Source organism: Rhinolophus hipposideros (assembly GCF_964194185.1).
Source record: "Rhinolophus hipposideros genome assembly, chromosome: 5".
Taxonomy (NCBI): Eukaryota; Metazoa; Chordata; class Mammalia; order Chiroptera; family Rhinolophidae; genus Rhinolophus; species Rhinolophus hipposideros.
The window spans coordinates 80,166,516-80,184,864 of record NC_138051.1 but is presented as its reverse complement, the minus strand read 5'-3'; the positions used below and the strand labels follow the sequence as shown (position 1 = coordinate 80,184,864).

The following is an 18,349-nucleotide window of genomic DNA, read 5'->3' as shown; positions in this document are numbered from 1 at the left end:
GCTTGCCTGGTGACTCTGTTTCTTTTAAGAGCAGAAACTGTGTAGAGGCCCGGAGAGGTCTGTGCCTCTAAAGCAGAACAAGAAAGCACTAGGCTCAGGGTCAGACCTGACTCTACCTTTTACCACCTGAGTGACCTGGAGCAAGTTTCCTCACTTCTCTCTGCCTCGATTTCTGCTCCTGTAAGTGGGCATAATAACAGTACTTACCTTGTAGGGTTGTTGTGAGGATGACATGAGTTACCACATACAAGCACTTAACATTATGGAGACGGCATGCAGTAAGTGCTCAATACATATTAGCTAATATCATAAAGACAACTTCAGCCTTCATACTGTCCCATATCTTGAATGCTGTTCTGGCTGTGATATTGTACTATAGTTTTGCAAGATGTCACCATCAGGAGAAACTGGCTAAAGGCCACATGGGATCTCTCTGTCTTATTTCTTACAATTACGTATGACTCTACAATTATCTCAAAATAGAAAGGCTAATTAAAATTATTTTTTAACTACTTGTGGAAATGTAAAATGGTGCGGCTGTTGTGGAAAACAACTTGGTGATTCCTCAAAAAGCTAAACAGAATTATCATATGACCTAGCAATTCCACTTCTCGGTATATACCCCAGAGAATCGAAATCAGGAACTCAAACAGATACTCGTATGCCAACGTTCACAGCAGCATTATTCACAAATGGCCAAAAGGTGGAGGCAACCCAAGTGTCTATGGACAGGTGAATGGATAAACAAAATGTGGTCCACACATACCGCGGAATATTACTCAGTCATAAAAGGGAATCAAGTTCTGACACAGGCTACCACATCGATGAACCTTGAAACCATTATACTAAGTGAAATAAGCTAGACACAGAAGGAAAGATATTGTATGATTTCACTGGTAAGAAACATCTAGAATAGACAAAAAGTAGATTGAAGGTTACCAAGAAGTGGGGGAAAGGGAGAATGGGGAGTTATTATTTAATGAGTAAAGAGTTTCTGTTTGGGATGATAAAAAAAAGTTTTGGAAATAAATAGTGGTGATGGTCGTAAAACATTGTGAATATACTTAATATCACTGAATTATGCACTTAAAAATGGTTTTTAAAATGGGAATTTTGTTATATACCAGGGATGCCGCCAAAATATATACACTGACTTGTAGTCATCTTTTGTTATCGGTATATACTGAGTACCACAATGTTAATACAGTTTTTTCCTGTCTTAAAATGTGCATACATTTTTTTGGCATCCTCTGTTTATTTTGCCACAATTAAAAACATTAATAATGTAATACAGTTAAAACCATTGCATTGTACACTTTAAATGGGTGAATTTTATTTCAATAAAGCCACTAAAAATTTTTTAAAAAATACTTCACCTTTCTCAGGTTAGTAGAATAACATAAAATGGCGTGAAACAGCAAAATGCTTGGTACACAGTAGGTATTTAGCAGTGATTTCTTTCCTTTCATCTGCCTATTGAAGACAGTAGGATATGACTTGAACTGCCAGCTTCCTTTTGGGGAAGAGAAACACACCCTCTTAGTTATAACTACTATGGATCAGAGATGTTAAACAAAAACCCCCAAGGAACTAAGGTTAAGGGAGTTAAATATTGTGCCCAGGGGCACACAGCTCCAACACACGCACTCTCCTGAATATGCCCACAGGGCAGAGTGGTCGCCTGTCTCCAACACTATGACAGAGACTCTGCCCTTGGCTGTAGGCAGGCGGCCTCCAACCCCCCCACCAGTCTCATCACTGGGCTGTTGTCCCCATGTCTGTAGTGTCCAATCCCACTTCCAGGTTAGGGCACAGGAAATAGCAAAGAAGCTGCAGGACCCCTCTGGGGCAGACACTTCTTGAGAGGAGGGGAGTGGAGCTCCCCAAACCTCTTGGGAACCCATGCCCCAAGACCTCTCCAACCTACTGCAGGCACATCAGAGCACCCAGAGCTGGCGGCTGCCCCGTCTTGGATCAAATGTCCGCTTGCTGACTTGATAAGATTGGGCTTCTGACTTTTTTCTTAATGGAAGTAAAATAATTCCCACTTCCCTCCACCCCACTCCTTTCTTCTTGGTTTCCTTCCCTAAGCTGGATGAGAGCCCAGTCTTTCGGAAGTAAAAATAGCCGAGTGTGCAGGGACAGCAGCAGCAGGGGGCAGCTTAAATTTCTCTCATTTATACCCAGGCACTAAAAATAACCAGTGAGAGCTCTGAAAAGCGAGGCCCTGCACCTGGCCCAGAGCCTGTCCCAGGCACTGCCCCTGTCACATTTCTCTTCCCACAGGAAAGGCTCAGCCAAGGCCGGAGAGGGAAAGGCCTCTGAGCCGTGTCCTTCTGCCTCCTCTGCAGAGCTGCTGTCCACATCTAAGGGCAGGGGCTCTCCTGACATTGCCAAGTTTTCACAGTCAAGAAGACCCTTCTCTTCCCCTTACCGGGAAGTCCCGCTCCCCTCCCTCAAATTCAATGTCCTTGGTTTATTAACAATGGAAGCAGGTTCACATGTGTGCAAAGCTTCACAGTTTACAAAGCTATTTCCATACCTCCTTTGATCTGCATAACAATGTTGAGGGAGGCAGAATACATGATTATTATTTTCCATGTGAAAACTGACGCTCCGAAAGGCCGGGTGACGTGCTCATGGAAAAATAGCCAGGAAACGTCAGAGGGAGGATTGGGATCTTGATCTCCCAGCTCCATTGTGCTGGACTTGAGAGCACCTGTCCTGCATGATCACAGAATATTCTGGAAAGTCTTTGAATTACACAGACGTTGAGGACTTGCCCTGCGTCAGTAGCTCTGAGGTGATGTCCAGGAATGGATAATTTTTCAAAGGTCCTCTAATGATTCTGATTATCAGTCAGGTCTGTGGAGCACTGCGCCAAACCTATTTTGTTTTTTCAATACTTTCATCTGACCTGTGTTCTTCCCAAAGGCCTTGGGGGTTGACTCTTTGCCTCTAAGTTCTATGAAACTGTAGCGGACCCATCTCCAGGAAGAAGAGGAAAACACCCAGGGGAAGTTTGGGTACCCAGACTTCCTGAGGGCCACGAGGCTGTGGGTCACGTGGGCAATCTGATGGGTGTCACAGCCCCGCACAATGCCCACACAACTTGTCCACATCCTCTGCATATGTGGGACTGTCTTCAGCCACCTGTCCTGTGGGGATTTCTGGGTGGCAGGTGAGCTCACCTTGCTGCCTCAGAAAGGATGGTTATTTTGGGCTGCTTCTTCCCCGGGTACCATATCATCACGGTAGAGTGCTTCATGCTGGACTCAATGAAAGCCAAGAGAGAGAGTCCTGTGGGACGTGCCACCCAATATTCTGGGGCTTGCGGCAATTGGTCCAGGGTAGGTAAATGGTTCTGAGGGGTGAGCCCCCAGCCTCCTATTAGAGAAGTACCCATCTCATGCTGCTCTCTCCTGGGGATCCTTCTCACCCAGCGTACCATATCCCCAAGAACATTTCCACAAGCCTGTGCTATGGCTGCATTCCCAGCTACCGAGAAGTCCCCAATCTGTACACCCAGAGAGGAAAAATTTGCAGCCCAGCCTCCCCTTCCTTTCTCTCCCTCTTTTTTCTCCTTGGAGGAAGGGCTATGGGCTTTGCTACTGGCCAAGCTAAGTACATTGAGTTGAAACAGGCTTCTTAGAAGGAATTTTTGCATAACCAAGGAGACTAGATTCCACCCAACTTTGTTATGTACTAACTCTGTGGCCTTAGGCAAATTATTTAAACTCAGATGCACCAGATCAGGCATGGCAAATAACTATTGGCAGTGCTACAGCCCTCCATTTCCTAGTCTGGGGCAGACATTGCTAATCACTCATGACACTCTTGCCTACTGATCCCAGGCACTGCCTAAAAAGCTTTTCAATCATGCATTCTAGGCAGCCACTTCCCACCCTAGAGCTGACAGTTCAACTAAAGGCAATTTGCCATCCTGGAACCTGGATGGTTCCTCAGGTTTTTCTACCTCTAAAAGTCTGATTCTGCAACAACAGGCCTTACTCTGGCTTCAGGAACCTCTTAGGTGGGCTTCACAGGTTCTATGAAATTCCTAAGTAGTCTGCAAAATTTTATGTGTCGGTATTTGTGCATATTTTATGGTAGAGTTTAACTGGATTTTCAAAAGGATTTGTGAATCCCTAAATCAAGAATAATTGTGTTATAGGCTGTCAGAGTGAACAAGTGTGCAAATAAACAAATGAATAAATAAGACCGGGAGAAACTCGAAGAGAATGTAAACAAGGGGCTACGGTAGAAAGTAATGAAGTGGGAAGAGAGGCCTTTCTGAGATGACATTGAAATTGAATCTGGAGGATCTGGAGCCAGTCATGGGAAGGCATCCCAGGCAGAGGAAACAGCCTGAGGATCTTAAGGTGGGAAAGAGCCTGTCGTGCTTGAAAATCCAAAGTAAATGGTGAGGCTGGAACAGAGTGAATAGGAGTGAGGGGGTAGGAGAGGAATGGTATGAGATGGCAGTGAATAGGCTGGGAGGGGCTACAGCATGCAGGGTCTTGAAAACCAGAGTAATGTGTTTAGATTTTATTCTACGTGCAATGGAAAGTAAGAAACGCCCCACTTGACTGTTTCTTTCTTTCTTTTTTTTAAGAAAATGTGAAGTGAGGTCATCAGCCAAAGAGTAGGGAGAGAGACTATGGGAGATTCAAAACTGCCTTCTAGATCACAGAAGACAACCAATTTTATAATATGATGAAGAGCATCTATCCCAAATCAATGACCAACATTCTGCTTTGTGGTACAGCTCTAGGGCTTTTCCCCGTAAAGTGGGAGCCAGATGAAAATGGCCACTATTATTATTCCCATTTTACAGAGGAGGAAAGGGAGGCTTAAAGAGACTTAAGTAAATTGCCCAAGGAGCTGGTAAGTGGTGACGCTGGGGTCTTACTGGGTCTGTGTGACCACTGAACCCGTTATCCAATGCTTTGAATCACCAGAAGCCCTGAATGAACAGTAATAAGGACTCAGCACAGATAAGATCATCTCCCATGACTTCATTCAATCAACACTTCCCCAGTCAGAGGTCATCATGCCTCAGTGGCCCAGATGCTTCAGGCCACATGGAATGATCTTGTGAGCCATCAGACATATGTGTGTGTGCACATGTGTGTGTGTGTGTCTCTGTGTGCATGCATGTAGGATAGAAAGTGGTCCGGGGGATACAAACATACATCAGAGTTCTTGGGCTCTAGTTCAAGGCTGTTCACTGAAGTGCAGGAGAGGTGGTCTGTTTCAGAACACTAATGTATTTTGGAAAAGAAAAAGAATTTTTAAAGGTAAGCCATCTCTCATCTTCTTTCTTCATTCCCAGGGCCAGAAAAGTGGTATTTCTGGCATTAGATAGAGGCAGAATACTCTATAAATACAAAGCCATTAAACCCCATGCAGCGGGAACCTGATCAGGGCCTCCTTTTAATTTCCTGACATGAGCTGGCCACTAACCCAATTACCCAGAATCCCTGGAGGAGCTCTCCGCCTTCCCAACAAGCACAAAGAGAGTGAGAGCATATTGCATGGATGTCAGCCCAGCTTTCACTGAAATCAAATATCTTTTAGAAAACACTTGGGGAAAGACAGGCAGGGGCTAAGGGGAGGAGGAAACGGAGGGGATCAGGAGACTGGTGGCTTGAGAGAGGTGAAGTGAGGTGAGGAGAAGGGGGAAGTTTGCAGGGACAAGCTGTCTAGGGAGAGTTGTTGACACCCCAGAGCTGTACTAAAGACTTGGGGTGGGGGGCTCTGTGAAATGCAGCAAATGGTTTCCATGTTCTTCTGGCCTAGAGGCTGTCAGGCCACACCCTAGCCAGGCTGCAATTGCAAAGCTGGCCTGTTAGGGGAAAGCTTCCTCAATGACTTCCTAGGAGAACCCCTCATCCTGATTTTAGACCCCAGACAGGGGGCCAACCCAGGACTTTTGTCACCTCTAAGATCCCCACTGGCAAATCCACACAGTGGGCAGGCTGCTGAAAAGTTGAGTGCAAAGGAGACTGTCTTTGAATCAAATACCATTATAATACGCCCAGAAAGCTGACATCTTAAAGCAGTCCCACCGTGGATTCCACCAGAGTTGACCCATCTGGTCCCTTCCTTGACCTGCTGATGGAGAGTTGGTTTCAACACCCCTGCTCTACAGGTAAAGAAATGGAGGCCAGAAGCGTGAGAATAACATAGACAGCAAAAATACGTCAGTGTCAGGAGGTGGACATGGGCACCAACTCCTAACCCAGTGCAGATTTTGTATTCAATTCTTTACAAAGAACAATCACTTTTTTCCCCCTTGAAAATACAGATGTTCATATATTGGGTTTGCTTAAAGCGAGACAGACCCTTGGATATCCCTACATTGCACAGCTGATTCCAGAGCCAGCAGCAGCTTCAAGGTACAGGCTGAGCCCAAGGAAGCCATAGGTCTGACCTCTTCCCCAGCCGTTGCTGGGCCTGGCAAAGCATGCAGCAGTCTCTCGGGTTATTTTATTTAAGAAAGGAAAAACTGTAAAAGACATCCAGAGCTGCTGCATAGGAGAGGGGAAACAGCGTTCAGATGTGTAGGTGATATGGGGAGGAAGGGAAGGCTGCCATCCACATTCTCGCCTTCTCCAGCCTCCTGTCTCCACCAAGATCCAGGACACCAGCCCTGGGCTCCCCCATGCCTGAGGCCCACTGTCGAAACTTAAAGAGGGGAGCAGCCCTGGGAAAGCTGGAGTTTGCCTTTCAGAGTCAGGTCAGAGCCAGAGGAAAGACAGAGGGAGGCAGGGAGCCCATGCTGGTCCCGGGGGCCTGGCTCCTGCACATGAGGGGGGTGGACACCCAAACAAAAGCAGGAGTCAGGGCAGCTGCCAAGAGCCCCTGCCTGGCAGGGACCCAGGCTCCTCAATGAGGCACACACCTCCTAAGGGGGCTGGTCCCCATGGAGCTTCAGATCCCAGGATCTCGCCAAGGCTCTGTACTGCAGGGACGGAAACGAAATGGAGGCACTCTGCTTTGTCCACACTCGGAGCTTTTGTGTCATCCTTCCCCCTTTGGATTTAGAACTGCCAGTGCTGGGATGGAGGTCGGGGAGGGGAGTGTTATGGTGGCTGCCCCTTCCTCCTTCAGACAGAGCTCCAGCAAGGGCCTCTCCAGGCTGGACCCCAGGAAGATTACCTCAGCACATCTGCCCACTCCTGTGGGCAGCCTCAGATGCCCCAGGCTGCTACCCTAGTTAGTGGCCTGTCCTGCATCCTACATCCTGGGCCAACCACAGGGCTATTGACAAGAGGGGTTGGTCACAGCTGGCGACCACCCTGCACTGCCTCCGCACCCGAGGCCGCGTTTCTCTCTGGCCTGCATCCCCGTGTCCCCACACCATCGTCCTGGGACACACATCATCCATCGCACTTCTCTTAACTGCTTGGCCAGGTACCTGGGCTGCTGTTGCCAGTCAATTGTGCACTTGGCCACCTGCTTCTCTGCCATCGGTAGCTTCCTGGCTCATTCCCTTTCTGGGGGGCCACTAGGAAGTACCCCCACTGGGTAGTACCTAAAGAGACTCTTCAATGTTGCAAGATCCAGGAATTCCAAGTGGTCATCTCCACTTTTTTCTCATCTCTCCTTCCACCTCCTCCTGCTCGTTAGCTCACCATCCTGGGGGCTGGGGCCAGGTGGCCTGAGGATGGAAGCCTCCTTCATCCCTGATCTATGTCCCAGGGAGCAGGCACAGCATGGAACGTGGGGAAGCTCCTGGCTCTGGCTCCAGCTCCCCTCCAACTGGTGCATGACTGAGGGGAGAGTCATTTCACCCCAACCTCTGCAGGACTCAATTCTGTCACCCTTAAAATTCAGGGGTAGGGATCTAGTCAAGATGGTGGAGTAGGTAGATGCTGTGCTTATCTCCTCTCGTGACCATTTCAAAATTACAACTTAACTACAGAACAATCACTGATGAGAATCCCCTGAAGTCTAGCTGCACTGAAGCCCTACAGCTAAAGACAAACAGAAGAAGCCACCTCGAGGCTGGTAAAAGGGGTGAAGACACAGAACGGCATGTGACCATTAAAAATCAAAAGGCATATCTGGGCAGAAGAGGTCCCCCCTGGAGGAGAGAGAGGTCCCAGCCCTAAACAGGCTCCCCAGCCCAGGGCTTCGGTGCTGGGGAGAGAGGTCCTCGTAACTTCTGGCTGTGAAAACCAGCAAGACAAGAGCAGCTGCAGTCCCAGGCGATCCTCTTAAAGGGCCCGCGCACAGACTTACTCACTGACAGACTCGCTCTGAGCTCCAATGCTGGGGCAGCAGCTTGAAAGTCCCGAGAGACATATGGGGAGGGACTGAATTGTATGGCTTCGGCACAAGGGCTAGAGAGGAAGCTTTTCCTCGACAAAGGAGCTGGCAGAAGCCATTGTTTCTTCATTGAGCTTTCCCCTTCTCTGCATGGAGACACAGGTGGCTGCTATGTCTCCACCAACCTGGCTAACACCGTTCATTAACCCTGATTCCCTGAGACCCCGCCCCACCTAAATTTTGGGCCCAACCAAGCTGCTTCCAGTGGGTTTTCCGTATACACGGCCTGTCTTGGCTTTGCTACGGACTCTCCTAAAATCTCTCAAAGGTTCACAAGACCCAAACAAGCAGCATCTGGTTTTGGTGAGTCCCTTACCTCTGGGTGAGCAGCCCTAAGCCCAGCACTAGGAACAGCCAGCCTTGGCTCCCTGCTTGGCCTCTTGAGGCACCTCTAAGCCCAGCATGGGTAGCGGCCATCTGCAGATTGCTTTGTAGTTTATTCTAGGTGGCCCCAGGCAGTGTGTAGGCTGCAGTTGAACTTGGTCAGCTGGAAGGCTCCTCCTAGGAGACCCCAGGGCTGGTATAGAGAGTGGGCAGTTTCGGACCTAGCTGGAGCATCATCTGGCTGCCTCCAAGGATGACACACTCATAGGGCCAACTGGGCAGGCACCAGAGCCCCACTAAAGTGAATCCTACTCTATAGGGCCAGCCCCTGCACAACAGCTCCTCCACAGTCACAGGTAATCCTCACAACTAGTGAGCCGATGGGTCAGTCACATTGATATACAATTGATGTGCACATTGATCTGCAATTATCAACCAAGGCTCAACTACAAGAGGAGGGCACACACAACCCACACAAGGGACACACCTGGAGCAGCTAGGTCAGATGACCGGGAAGACTGTGCCACTGGGCCCCACAGCACACCTACTACATGAGGCCACTCTACGAAGAGTGGGAAACATAGCAGCCCTACCTAATACATAGAACAAACACAGGGAGGCAGCCAAAATGGGGAGACAAAGAAACATGACCCAAATAAAGGAACAGAACAAAGCTCCAGAAAAAGAATTACACAAAATGGAGATAAGCAACCTACCAGAGGCAGAGCTCAAAACACTGGTTTTAAGGATGCTCAGTGAACTCAGGGAGAACTTCAACAAAGAGAAAACATGAAAATGGAGGTAGAAAACATAAAAAAGAACCAGTCAGAAATAAAGAAGATAATAATTGAAATGAAGAATACATTAGAGGAAATCAACGTTACATGAGATGAAGCAGAGGACTGAATGAGTGATTTAGAAGATAAGGTAATAGAAAATACCCAAACAGAACAGCAAAAAGAAAAACAAAGAAATGAGGACAGTTTAAGGGACCTGGCACAACACCAACCATACCAACATTTACATCATAGGACCAGAAGGAACTGGAAACCTATTTGAAGAAATAATGAGGAAAAATTTTTCTAACCTGGTGAAGAAAATAAATATACAAGCCCAGGAAGCACAGAGTGCCAAATAACATGAACCCAAAGAGGCCCACACCAAGACACATCATAATTAAAATGCCAAAGACAAAAAAAAAAAAAAAGAATCTTAAAAGCAGAAGAGAAAAGCAGTTAGTTACCCACAAGGGAGCTCCCATAAGACTATCAGCTGATTTCTCAACAGAAACTTTGCAGACCAGAAGGGACTGGCAAGAAATATTCAAAGTGATGAAAAGTGAGGACCTACAACCAAGATTACTCTACCCAGCAAAGATATCATTTATAATTGAAGGACAGATAAAAAGCTTCCTAGACAAGAAAAAGCAAAAGAGTTCATCAACACCAAACCAGAATTACAAGGAATCTTAGAGGGACTTCTTTAAGACAACAACAACAATAATAATGATAAATATCAATAATAAAATGGCAATAACTACATATCTATCAACAATGACTTTCAATGTAAATGGATTAAGTGCTCCCATCAAAAGACAGAGTGGCTGACTGGATAAAAAAACAAGACCCGTACATATGATGTTATAAGAGACTCACTTCAGATTGAAAGACACACACAGACTGAAAGTAAAGGGATGGAAAAAGATATTTCATGAAAATGGAGAAAAAAAATCTGGGGTAGCAATACTTATAACACACAAAATAGACTTTAAAACAAAGTCTTTATAACAAGAGACAGAAAAAGACCCAGTAATCCCACAAGTTATTTATCCAAAGAAACCCAAAATGTTACTTTGAGGGGGCATATGTATCCATATGTTCACTGCAGCATTATTTACAATGACCAAGATGTGGAGGCAGCCTGGGTGTCCGTCGATGGAAGAATGGATAAAGAGTGGTGTTATATACAAGTACATACAATGGAATATTACTCGGCCAGGGAAGGGAATGTGTTCTTATCATCTGTGGCAGCATGGATGGACCTGGAGGGTATTGTGCTGAGTGGAATGTCAGACAGAGAAAGACAAATGCAATAAGATTTTTTTATACGTGAAATCTAAAGAACAAAATAAACAAACTAACAAAACAGAAACAAACAAAACAGAAACAAATTCATAGATACAGAGAACATTTTGATGGTTACCAGATGGGAAGGGGGTTGGGGGTGGGTGAAAAGGGCAAAGGAATTAAGAAGCACAAATTGGTTGTTACACAGTAGTCATGGGGATGTAGGGTATAGCATAAGCAATATAGTCAATAATATTGTGGTAACTATGTATGATGTCAGATGGGTACTAGATTTATCAAGGTGATAGATAGGAGGGGGTTGGAGGGCAGGGTGTAAAAGGTGAAGGGATTAAGAAATACAAATTGGTAGTTACAAATAGGGGATGTAAAGTAAAACAGGGAATATAGTCAATAGAACTACGTATAGGGCCAGGTGTGTACTACACTAGTCAGCGGAAATCATTCTTAAATTATAATGTCTAAGCACTATTGCTATACACCCGAAATTAATATAAAAAAATATTGACTGCCAACTGTGATTGAAAATTTAAAAAGGGGAGGGGGAGGTGAAGGGGAATTAGAGGTTCAAATTTCCAGGCATAAAACAAGTCATGGGAATGTAATATACAGCATGGGGAATAGTGTGGTACGGTGTCAGAGGGTCGCTGGACTTATCATGGTGATCACTTCTTTAGGCACATAAATGTTAAATAACTATTGTGTACACCTGAAACTAATATAATATTGTGTTAATTACATTTTAATAAAAATCTTTATCTAAAATTCAGGAGTACATTAATAGCCACTCAGCTTCCTTCTGTTGCTCTGAGTTCCTCAAATGCTGTAAAGTAAGCAGAGAGGCCACATGCTTCAAATAGGAAAGGCTGTTGTACAGCTGGCCCCAGCTTGATCCAGTGTCTTCACAGCCGGCTTCCCAGAACAAGGTGGCAGCCCCCATCCTCACAGGCTCAAGAGCAAATAACCTCTCTGAGGCTTAGACACCCTCAGGTTGGTTCCCAATGGCACGCAGGGGGAAAAGTCAAGAGACCAGCACTGAAGCATGCTAATGAGGGCCTGTGTGCCTCAGTTTCCTCATCTGTGAACCCAAGGAGCAGAAAGAGCCTGGGGTGGGAGCCAGCAGCCCCAGTTCAGACACTAGCCTGGGTCACGCCCTACACAGGGGTAAGACCAAAATTGTGGAGAGTCAAAACAAACCAACACATAGTCTTTCAGCAGGTCCAAGACAGCCCATTTTTAATCTAGAAAGAAGGCTGTTTCTTCGTTTGATCCTCCAAGAAAGCAGCCGGCTGGCCTTCTCCATCTCAAAAGGATTAAAAGAAGTGACTAATGAGAAACGCAGTGAAAGGCCCAGGTGCTATGTAGACACTGGGGTAGTTGAGGAACTGCTTGAAGAGCTTCTGTTTTACAGCTGTAGACACTGGGCTGAGCTGAGGTGAAGAGAGGGGGTCTGGAATGGAAAATGGAGGGAGGAAGCCTCCAATTTCCAGGACACAAGAAGGTCCAAGTCACCTACTGACAAGGCATCTTAAATTTGGGTCCTCTTCCCCAGAGGGTGCCAGGAGAGGAGGATGGGAAGGGTTCCCCCCGCCCCTGCCCCGGGCTCTTTAAGGCTGGGCTGGGCTTCCAGAAATCCCCTCCCAGAGAGGGACTGCATTCCAGTCCTACCACTTCCTTTTCTCTCCCAGCCCCTCCCAAGATCCCATCACCAGCACACACCTCTCTTCCCGCCTCCTCCCACTTCTGGAAGGATCCCAAGTCCCAGAATCACAAAAGCTGCCCTGTAAGAATTTCCACCGGCTCCCCTTGAAAGTTGGAGAAGGGAAGGAACACACGCACAATACCCATCCCCCCAAATGGTATTCATGACGCTCATCACCCTGAGCGGGTCAACAGGGAAGGGGATGAGGAGGGAGATCCAGAACTGTGCTGCTCAGCTACTGAGAACCACATGCCATGTTCAATTTCCTAGCAGCCACACTAAAGAAGGTAAAAGAAGCATGAGGTATGTCATAATATGTTTAACCCAATACATCCGGAATAGTATTATCTCAACATGCAATCATTTTTTAAAAATTATTACTATTACTATTTTATACTCCTTTTTAGCATCCTAGTAAGTCTTCCAAATCTGGCGTGTTTTTTACACTCAGAACCTGTGGCTCGTGCTGCCATGTTGGACGGCGCAGCTCTAGAGGAGAGAGAAAGGCAAAGGGAAGAGAAAGGAAAATGAAGTGAGAGGATGGGGAGGCGGGGAACAGGGAAGGGGGTAAACATCCTCAAGGTGACAGTGGTGTCCTGTCCACCTGCCGGGAAGCAGACGCTGGCCCTCGCAGGTAAAGAGTGCATTACGTGTCATCGGGGCCTGTCTTCGATATTTGCACCCCCAGACTCCATGGGCTCCTGAGAGGTAAAAGAGCATCTTAAGCCTGCCCCTCCCAGGGTGGAGGGGGTTTGCCTCCAAAGGAGGGCCTTCGCAGAGTGCAAAGCCAGCTTTCTAGGGCTCACGTGGGGTCCGTAATGGAGAACTTCCAACTCCTGCCTTCCTGACACTCCTGGTCTCCTGCCAACCTGCTTTTAGGGTATGCGAGAGAGGAAAGATGGACACCCCAGGGGGAAGGGCCCTCATCTGGGGTGCATGGAGGGACGTCTGGGGTCTGTGGACCCCATGCAACCACGTGCATACGCTCTGGTCTGTATTCTGCCCGGGGTCTGAGTCTCCCCGTGAGAAGGGCCTCCTCCGGGACCCACGCCTGGACGAAGCCGCGGCGTGGGTGGCAGGGCCTCTTACCTTCCTTCAGCATCCCCACTTTGAGGCATTTCATGAAGCGGCAGGCCTGGCAGGACTTGCGTCTCCGTTTCGTGATCTCACACTCGTTGGTGGCCGGGCAGCTGTACTCAATGTTCCCTGTAACCAGACACAGACAGCGTTGCCAAGTGCTGTGCAGGGCCCCACACAAACGCACAATCCAAAGGCTGGATGGGGATTCACTGGCCACCCCCAAGGTTCCCATAGGGCAGTGATTCTCAAAGTAGGTGCTCCAAGGTACTTGTCCAAATGTTTCCAACTCTTTTAAATACAGACATCTCAGTTCTGGAGGTCTCGGTGGGCCAGGCAGCCACAGCTTTGAAGAATAGTCACCCAGTGGGCTGGAACACCAAAACTCACTGAGGGGCTGTCCTCCGGCTTCAGTGTACCTCAGTCTCCCCATATGGCATATGGAAACCATTTACTCTGGGATGTTCTGAGAACAAGCATGGACCAGGCTCCACCGCTGACAAAGTGCTTCGAAGTAACGCAAGCATTGAGACCCAGTGACAAGATGCCTAGTTGTATAGTGAGTACCCACAATGGGTCAGTGAGTACTCAGTGAGTACTCTCCTCCCCATTTTGTCCTGGTGAGGAAATTGAGGCTCAGAGGTTGATTTACCCAAGGTTCCTCAGAGATGTCTCTCCCCCTTTCTCTCTTTCTCTGAAGTCCAAGCAGTCTGCACATTTTTCCATCCCATTTCCTGTCAACCTCTCTACTGAAGAATTGGAGGGGACAGGAAGGGAAGAGATAAAGATTCTGTGCGCCTCTATTAACTAACCCTAACCATTTCTTGGATCGCACTGGCTTATGTGGCTTCTTGGGAAAGAATTTCAATATTCACATAAGCATGGTAAAATGAAAAAGATAAACAGAAAGGAGGAACTCACACACAAACTAATTCACCCAGGTCTGCGCTGGCTTAGAAGGCTCTATAGAACCTGCCTCCTGCCCCACTCCTGCCCGCCCCTCCGTTTCCAGCCTCAACATCCCTGTTGTTCTGCATAATTATCAGTTCCTGGACCCCCATGATCTAGGCTTCCAGGCCTTTGCTCCAGCTGCTTAGAGCAAGCCCACTCTGCTCCCTGTACCTCTTCGCCTGGCCTGCCTGCATCTCCAGGTCCCCTTAGGTGGGCGTTCCTTCCCTTCCCCATCGCCTGTGTTGCAGATATCTGTTTCCTCCTAGGCCAGCTCCTCTCTGTAGTTCAAGAGCCAGGCACATAGTAGGTGCTCAATGCACACTGAGTGCTGACACCGACCAGTGCTTATTATGAAGCAGCTTTAGTTCTGCTTTTCATATATTGAAGCTTTCATTTTCCCAACAACCCTGGAGGTAAACATCTTCCTCTCCACTGTACATATGAGAAAGGTGAGCAGAGTCCAGGATGAGGCAGGGCAAGAACTTGAGCCCAGGTGGTCTGGCTCCCATCTCCGCTCTGAACCACTGCAGTGAGCTCACAGGGCCCGCCGTGGCCCTGCATTTGCCAGCATGGTAACTCGTGCTGCCATCTGCACACTACTAACTTGTCACGTGCTCTGGGCTCAGCACGGCTAGCCTGTCATCCCTTGAAGATGGGTCCCAGGTTTGTCAGGGTTGTTGTTCCAGCAGGGGGTCAATAAGTGTCTGCTAGTTGGGCACTGGGGCTTCATCAGGACAAGAGAACTGAGCAGTAACAGCTCAAGCCATGAGCTTGACCTTGTGTGTGTGTGCGCGCGCGCACGTGCATGCAGGGGGGTGGGGGTTGGGGGAAGAAAGAGAGAGTTTTCTAATGTTATTTATTTATTTTTGTGCCTTTCAATTTGTTTTATGGCCCCAGGGGCTGGCTGCCAGCAAAGCCAGGCTGGTGGCCTTGTAATTTCTGTAAGTGCCTCCTTGATAAAGTGATGAGATTAATTCATCAGAATTCCTGTGGTCTCTTAAGGACAGTCTAGAGCTCAGGAACAGGGAGAGGAATCTGTCACACACACACACACACATACACACCACCACCACCACCAGCACCAGCACCAGCTGAGGTGTAGCGGGTTTGAGGGTGGGTTCTCATAGGAGGGGGACATGGTCAATGGATGGCTAAGCGTAAATTCAGGGCTCTAACCTGGAAGTGCCCAGTATAGATAGATATATGCAGACTCCACTTCAGGCAAGTCACCTAACTTCTCTGGGCCCCAGTTTCCTCATCTGTTTAATGGGCACAGTATGTTCCCATCTCATAAAGTTTGTGCATTCGGTGACAGATGCACTGGCAAGAATGCAATCAAGGTTACTGTGCTTATTTTTACATCCGGGCAGAGCTGCCAGGGGAGATGCAGCTGGAAGACTCCTGGGTAAGTCTTTTCTAGGTGTCAGACCTGAAGCTCGTCACTCATTCTGACACTCCACTTAAGAACATTAAAATGGGCCTTCCATAACTAGGCCTCAGAGTTGATTCCCTGTGTACCCGTGGGAGGGAGGCAGGAATGCCCAGGCCTTGACATGGATTTCAGTGTAACCTTGAGACAGAGGGGAAATCCCCATCACCAACTCTTTTTGATCCTGTGCCCCAGGAGAAAACCCAAGGGCATCCCCATCAGCTGTCTTTGAACAGTTGCAAGGACTGGGAGTCTTCTCTGGGGACTCGGGGATGAGAGCTGCTGAGCTTAGAGAAATGGCTCCCGGGGACCCAGAGGCCGCTGGCTAACATCAGAGTCTGAATGGCCGCCATTTTAAGTTGCAGGTGTGGTTCCACTCCCTTATTTATCTCACTCCTGGAGGACGCAGACTATCCATTTCATCTGTGTGGTCCATTGCCCTCAGCTCTCCTCCCTCCCCTCCTCCTTACCCACCAGCTGGATGACCTCATTCCTGCCACTGGCTTCAGCAGCTATCACGGAATTGGCCAGGATGGGCGCCAGACGCATTGCCTGTGCTTCGCACCCTTGTATCCACCTGCCAACTGGATATTCCCATCTGGAAATCCCCAGGGTTCCTCACACTTCCTCAAACTGAACCCGTCCTCACCCAACCTGCTTCTCTCACTGTGTTCCTGGTCTCAGCAAAGGGCCACTAAGCCACCTGCTGCCTAGATCAAAAACTGAGGTGGCATCCTAGATTTTTCCTTCTCTTTTACTCCTAAGATCCTTTTCATCATACTTCTCTGATATTTCCTCCCTTCTGTCACGGCTTGTTCTGAGACCCATCATCGCTTGCCTCACCTGAGGGACTAGCCTCCTGCATCTCCATTTCCCCTTCAAGTAAATCTACCTTCCACCCTGCCCCTGGGGGATGTGAATAAGTTTCCTGTGCAAAATCCCTCGGTGGACCCCTAGTTTATCAGGGCACACTGAACACATATGTCTGCAGGCCTTCCCAAAAGCCCTCTAAAGGGCAGCATAGGAGTAAGAAGTGTCACAGAAGAATGGAGCAACTAGAAACCAAAGGAGTTAATTAAAGTGAGGGATCCAAATAAGAACGAGCCCTTTGTCCCTCAGAACCTTAGAAGGCCTCAGATATCGAAGATTCAAGACTCGGCAGAAGATGGAGTTATGGAACTGGAAACGAGAACTGGCTGATAGTCTGTATCTAAGAGCGCTTAGCTGACACTCCACGTGGCCACCAAGTATCCTCCCGCGACGTGCATAAGAGAAGCCAACTTAATCTCTGGAGAACATAGGCAAATGAAGTCTGGACTCAGGAACCCCAGCTGAGGGCAAAAGGGAAGTTAAAGTTAAAAAGAGGATGACTGAATATTGCATATTGAACAGTGTGACTGCCCATCCCAGCCCCCAAGCCCACTCCCACCATTCTAGCAGCGAGATGCGCACTCTACACCTCCCTCCATCTGAAGATAGAAATCTGTAGGATTCTTCTCTGAAAGAACAAACCGCATCAGAGAAAAGACCAGCAGGTAAAGATAAGCGAAGGGAAAGCTCCTTCTATGCTTTTTATCCCTGTTTGCATTTAAGATGGCCAAAGATTACCAATACATTTATGAAAAGCCTTCATTATGAAAAACTAACAAAACCAAATGGGGGAAATCATGTGGAAGGAAACCAGGACAAAGCAGGAAGCAGAAATAAGCCACCAAAAGCAATAATCAGTATACTGTTAACCTGAGAAAAAAAGATTTCATTCATGAAACAAGAACAGCATGCAATACAAAGAAAGTATAGAATGAAGCTCATAACAAATTAAAAATATAAAAGCCACAAAAATGTCAAAAGAATTGCCTACGGAGCTACTCTAGAATAGAACAAAAATCAAAGAGATGGACAGCAGGCTAGAAATGACAGGAGACTTAGACGATTGATCCTGGAAGCTCCATATCCAACCATTAGGAATTTTTGAAAGAGAAAACAGTACAGAGGAAGTTATCACAAAGGGAGAAAGGAACGGAAGGATGAGGGATGAACATTTCTAAGACCTCAAGAATATGAATTTCCATATTTCTGAGAGGCCAGCAGAATGAATGAAAGAAAGACCTGGACAAAATTACAGAGGTGGAGAACAAACTAGTGAATGCCAGAGGTTGGGGAGGGGGAAGAGAGGCAGGTGGTATTGTTGTAAAACGGTAGTGCCAGGAGTCCTATGTGATGGAACTGTTCTGTATCTTGACTGTAGTGGTGGGCACAGGAACCTACAGAGTGATAAAACCTCACAGAACTACGCCTACACACACGTGTGCACAACTGGTGAAAGCTGAATTAGGTGGGTGGAGTCTATCTGCCAATTTCCTGGTTGTCATATTGCGCTATGGTTATATAAGACGGGGGAGACTGGGTGAAAGGGACTTCCGTACATGGGATCCTTCCGTATTA

General features: G+C 47.5%; 1 protein-coding gene across 2 annotated transcripts in view; it reads right to left on the bottom strand.

The window, feature by feature from the left end:
* Window positions 1-18,349, bottom strand: part of ESRRB (estrogen related receptor beta) — a 169,027-nt gene that overhangs the window by 26,632 nt on the left and 124,046 nt on the right. For both annotated transcript variants that reach the window (XM_081047974.1, XM_081047973.1), the window contains exon 3: window positions 13,537-13,653. In XM_081047974.1, the coding sequence (XP_080904100.1) occupies window positions 13,537-13,653 (117 nt within the window). The remainder of the gene's footprint in view (window positions 1-13,536; window positions 13,654-18,349) is intronic.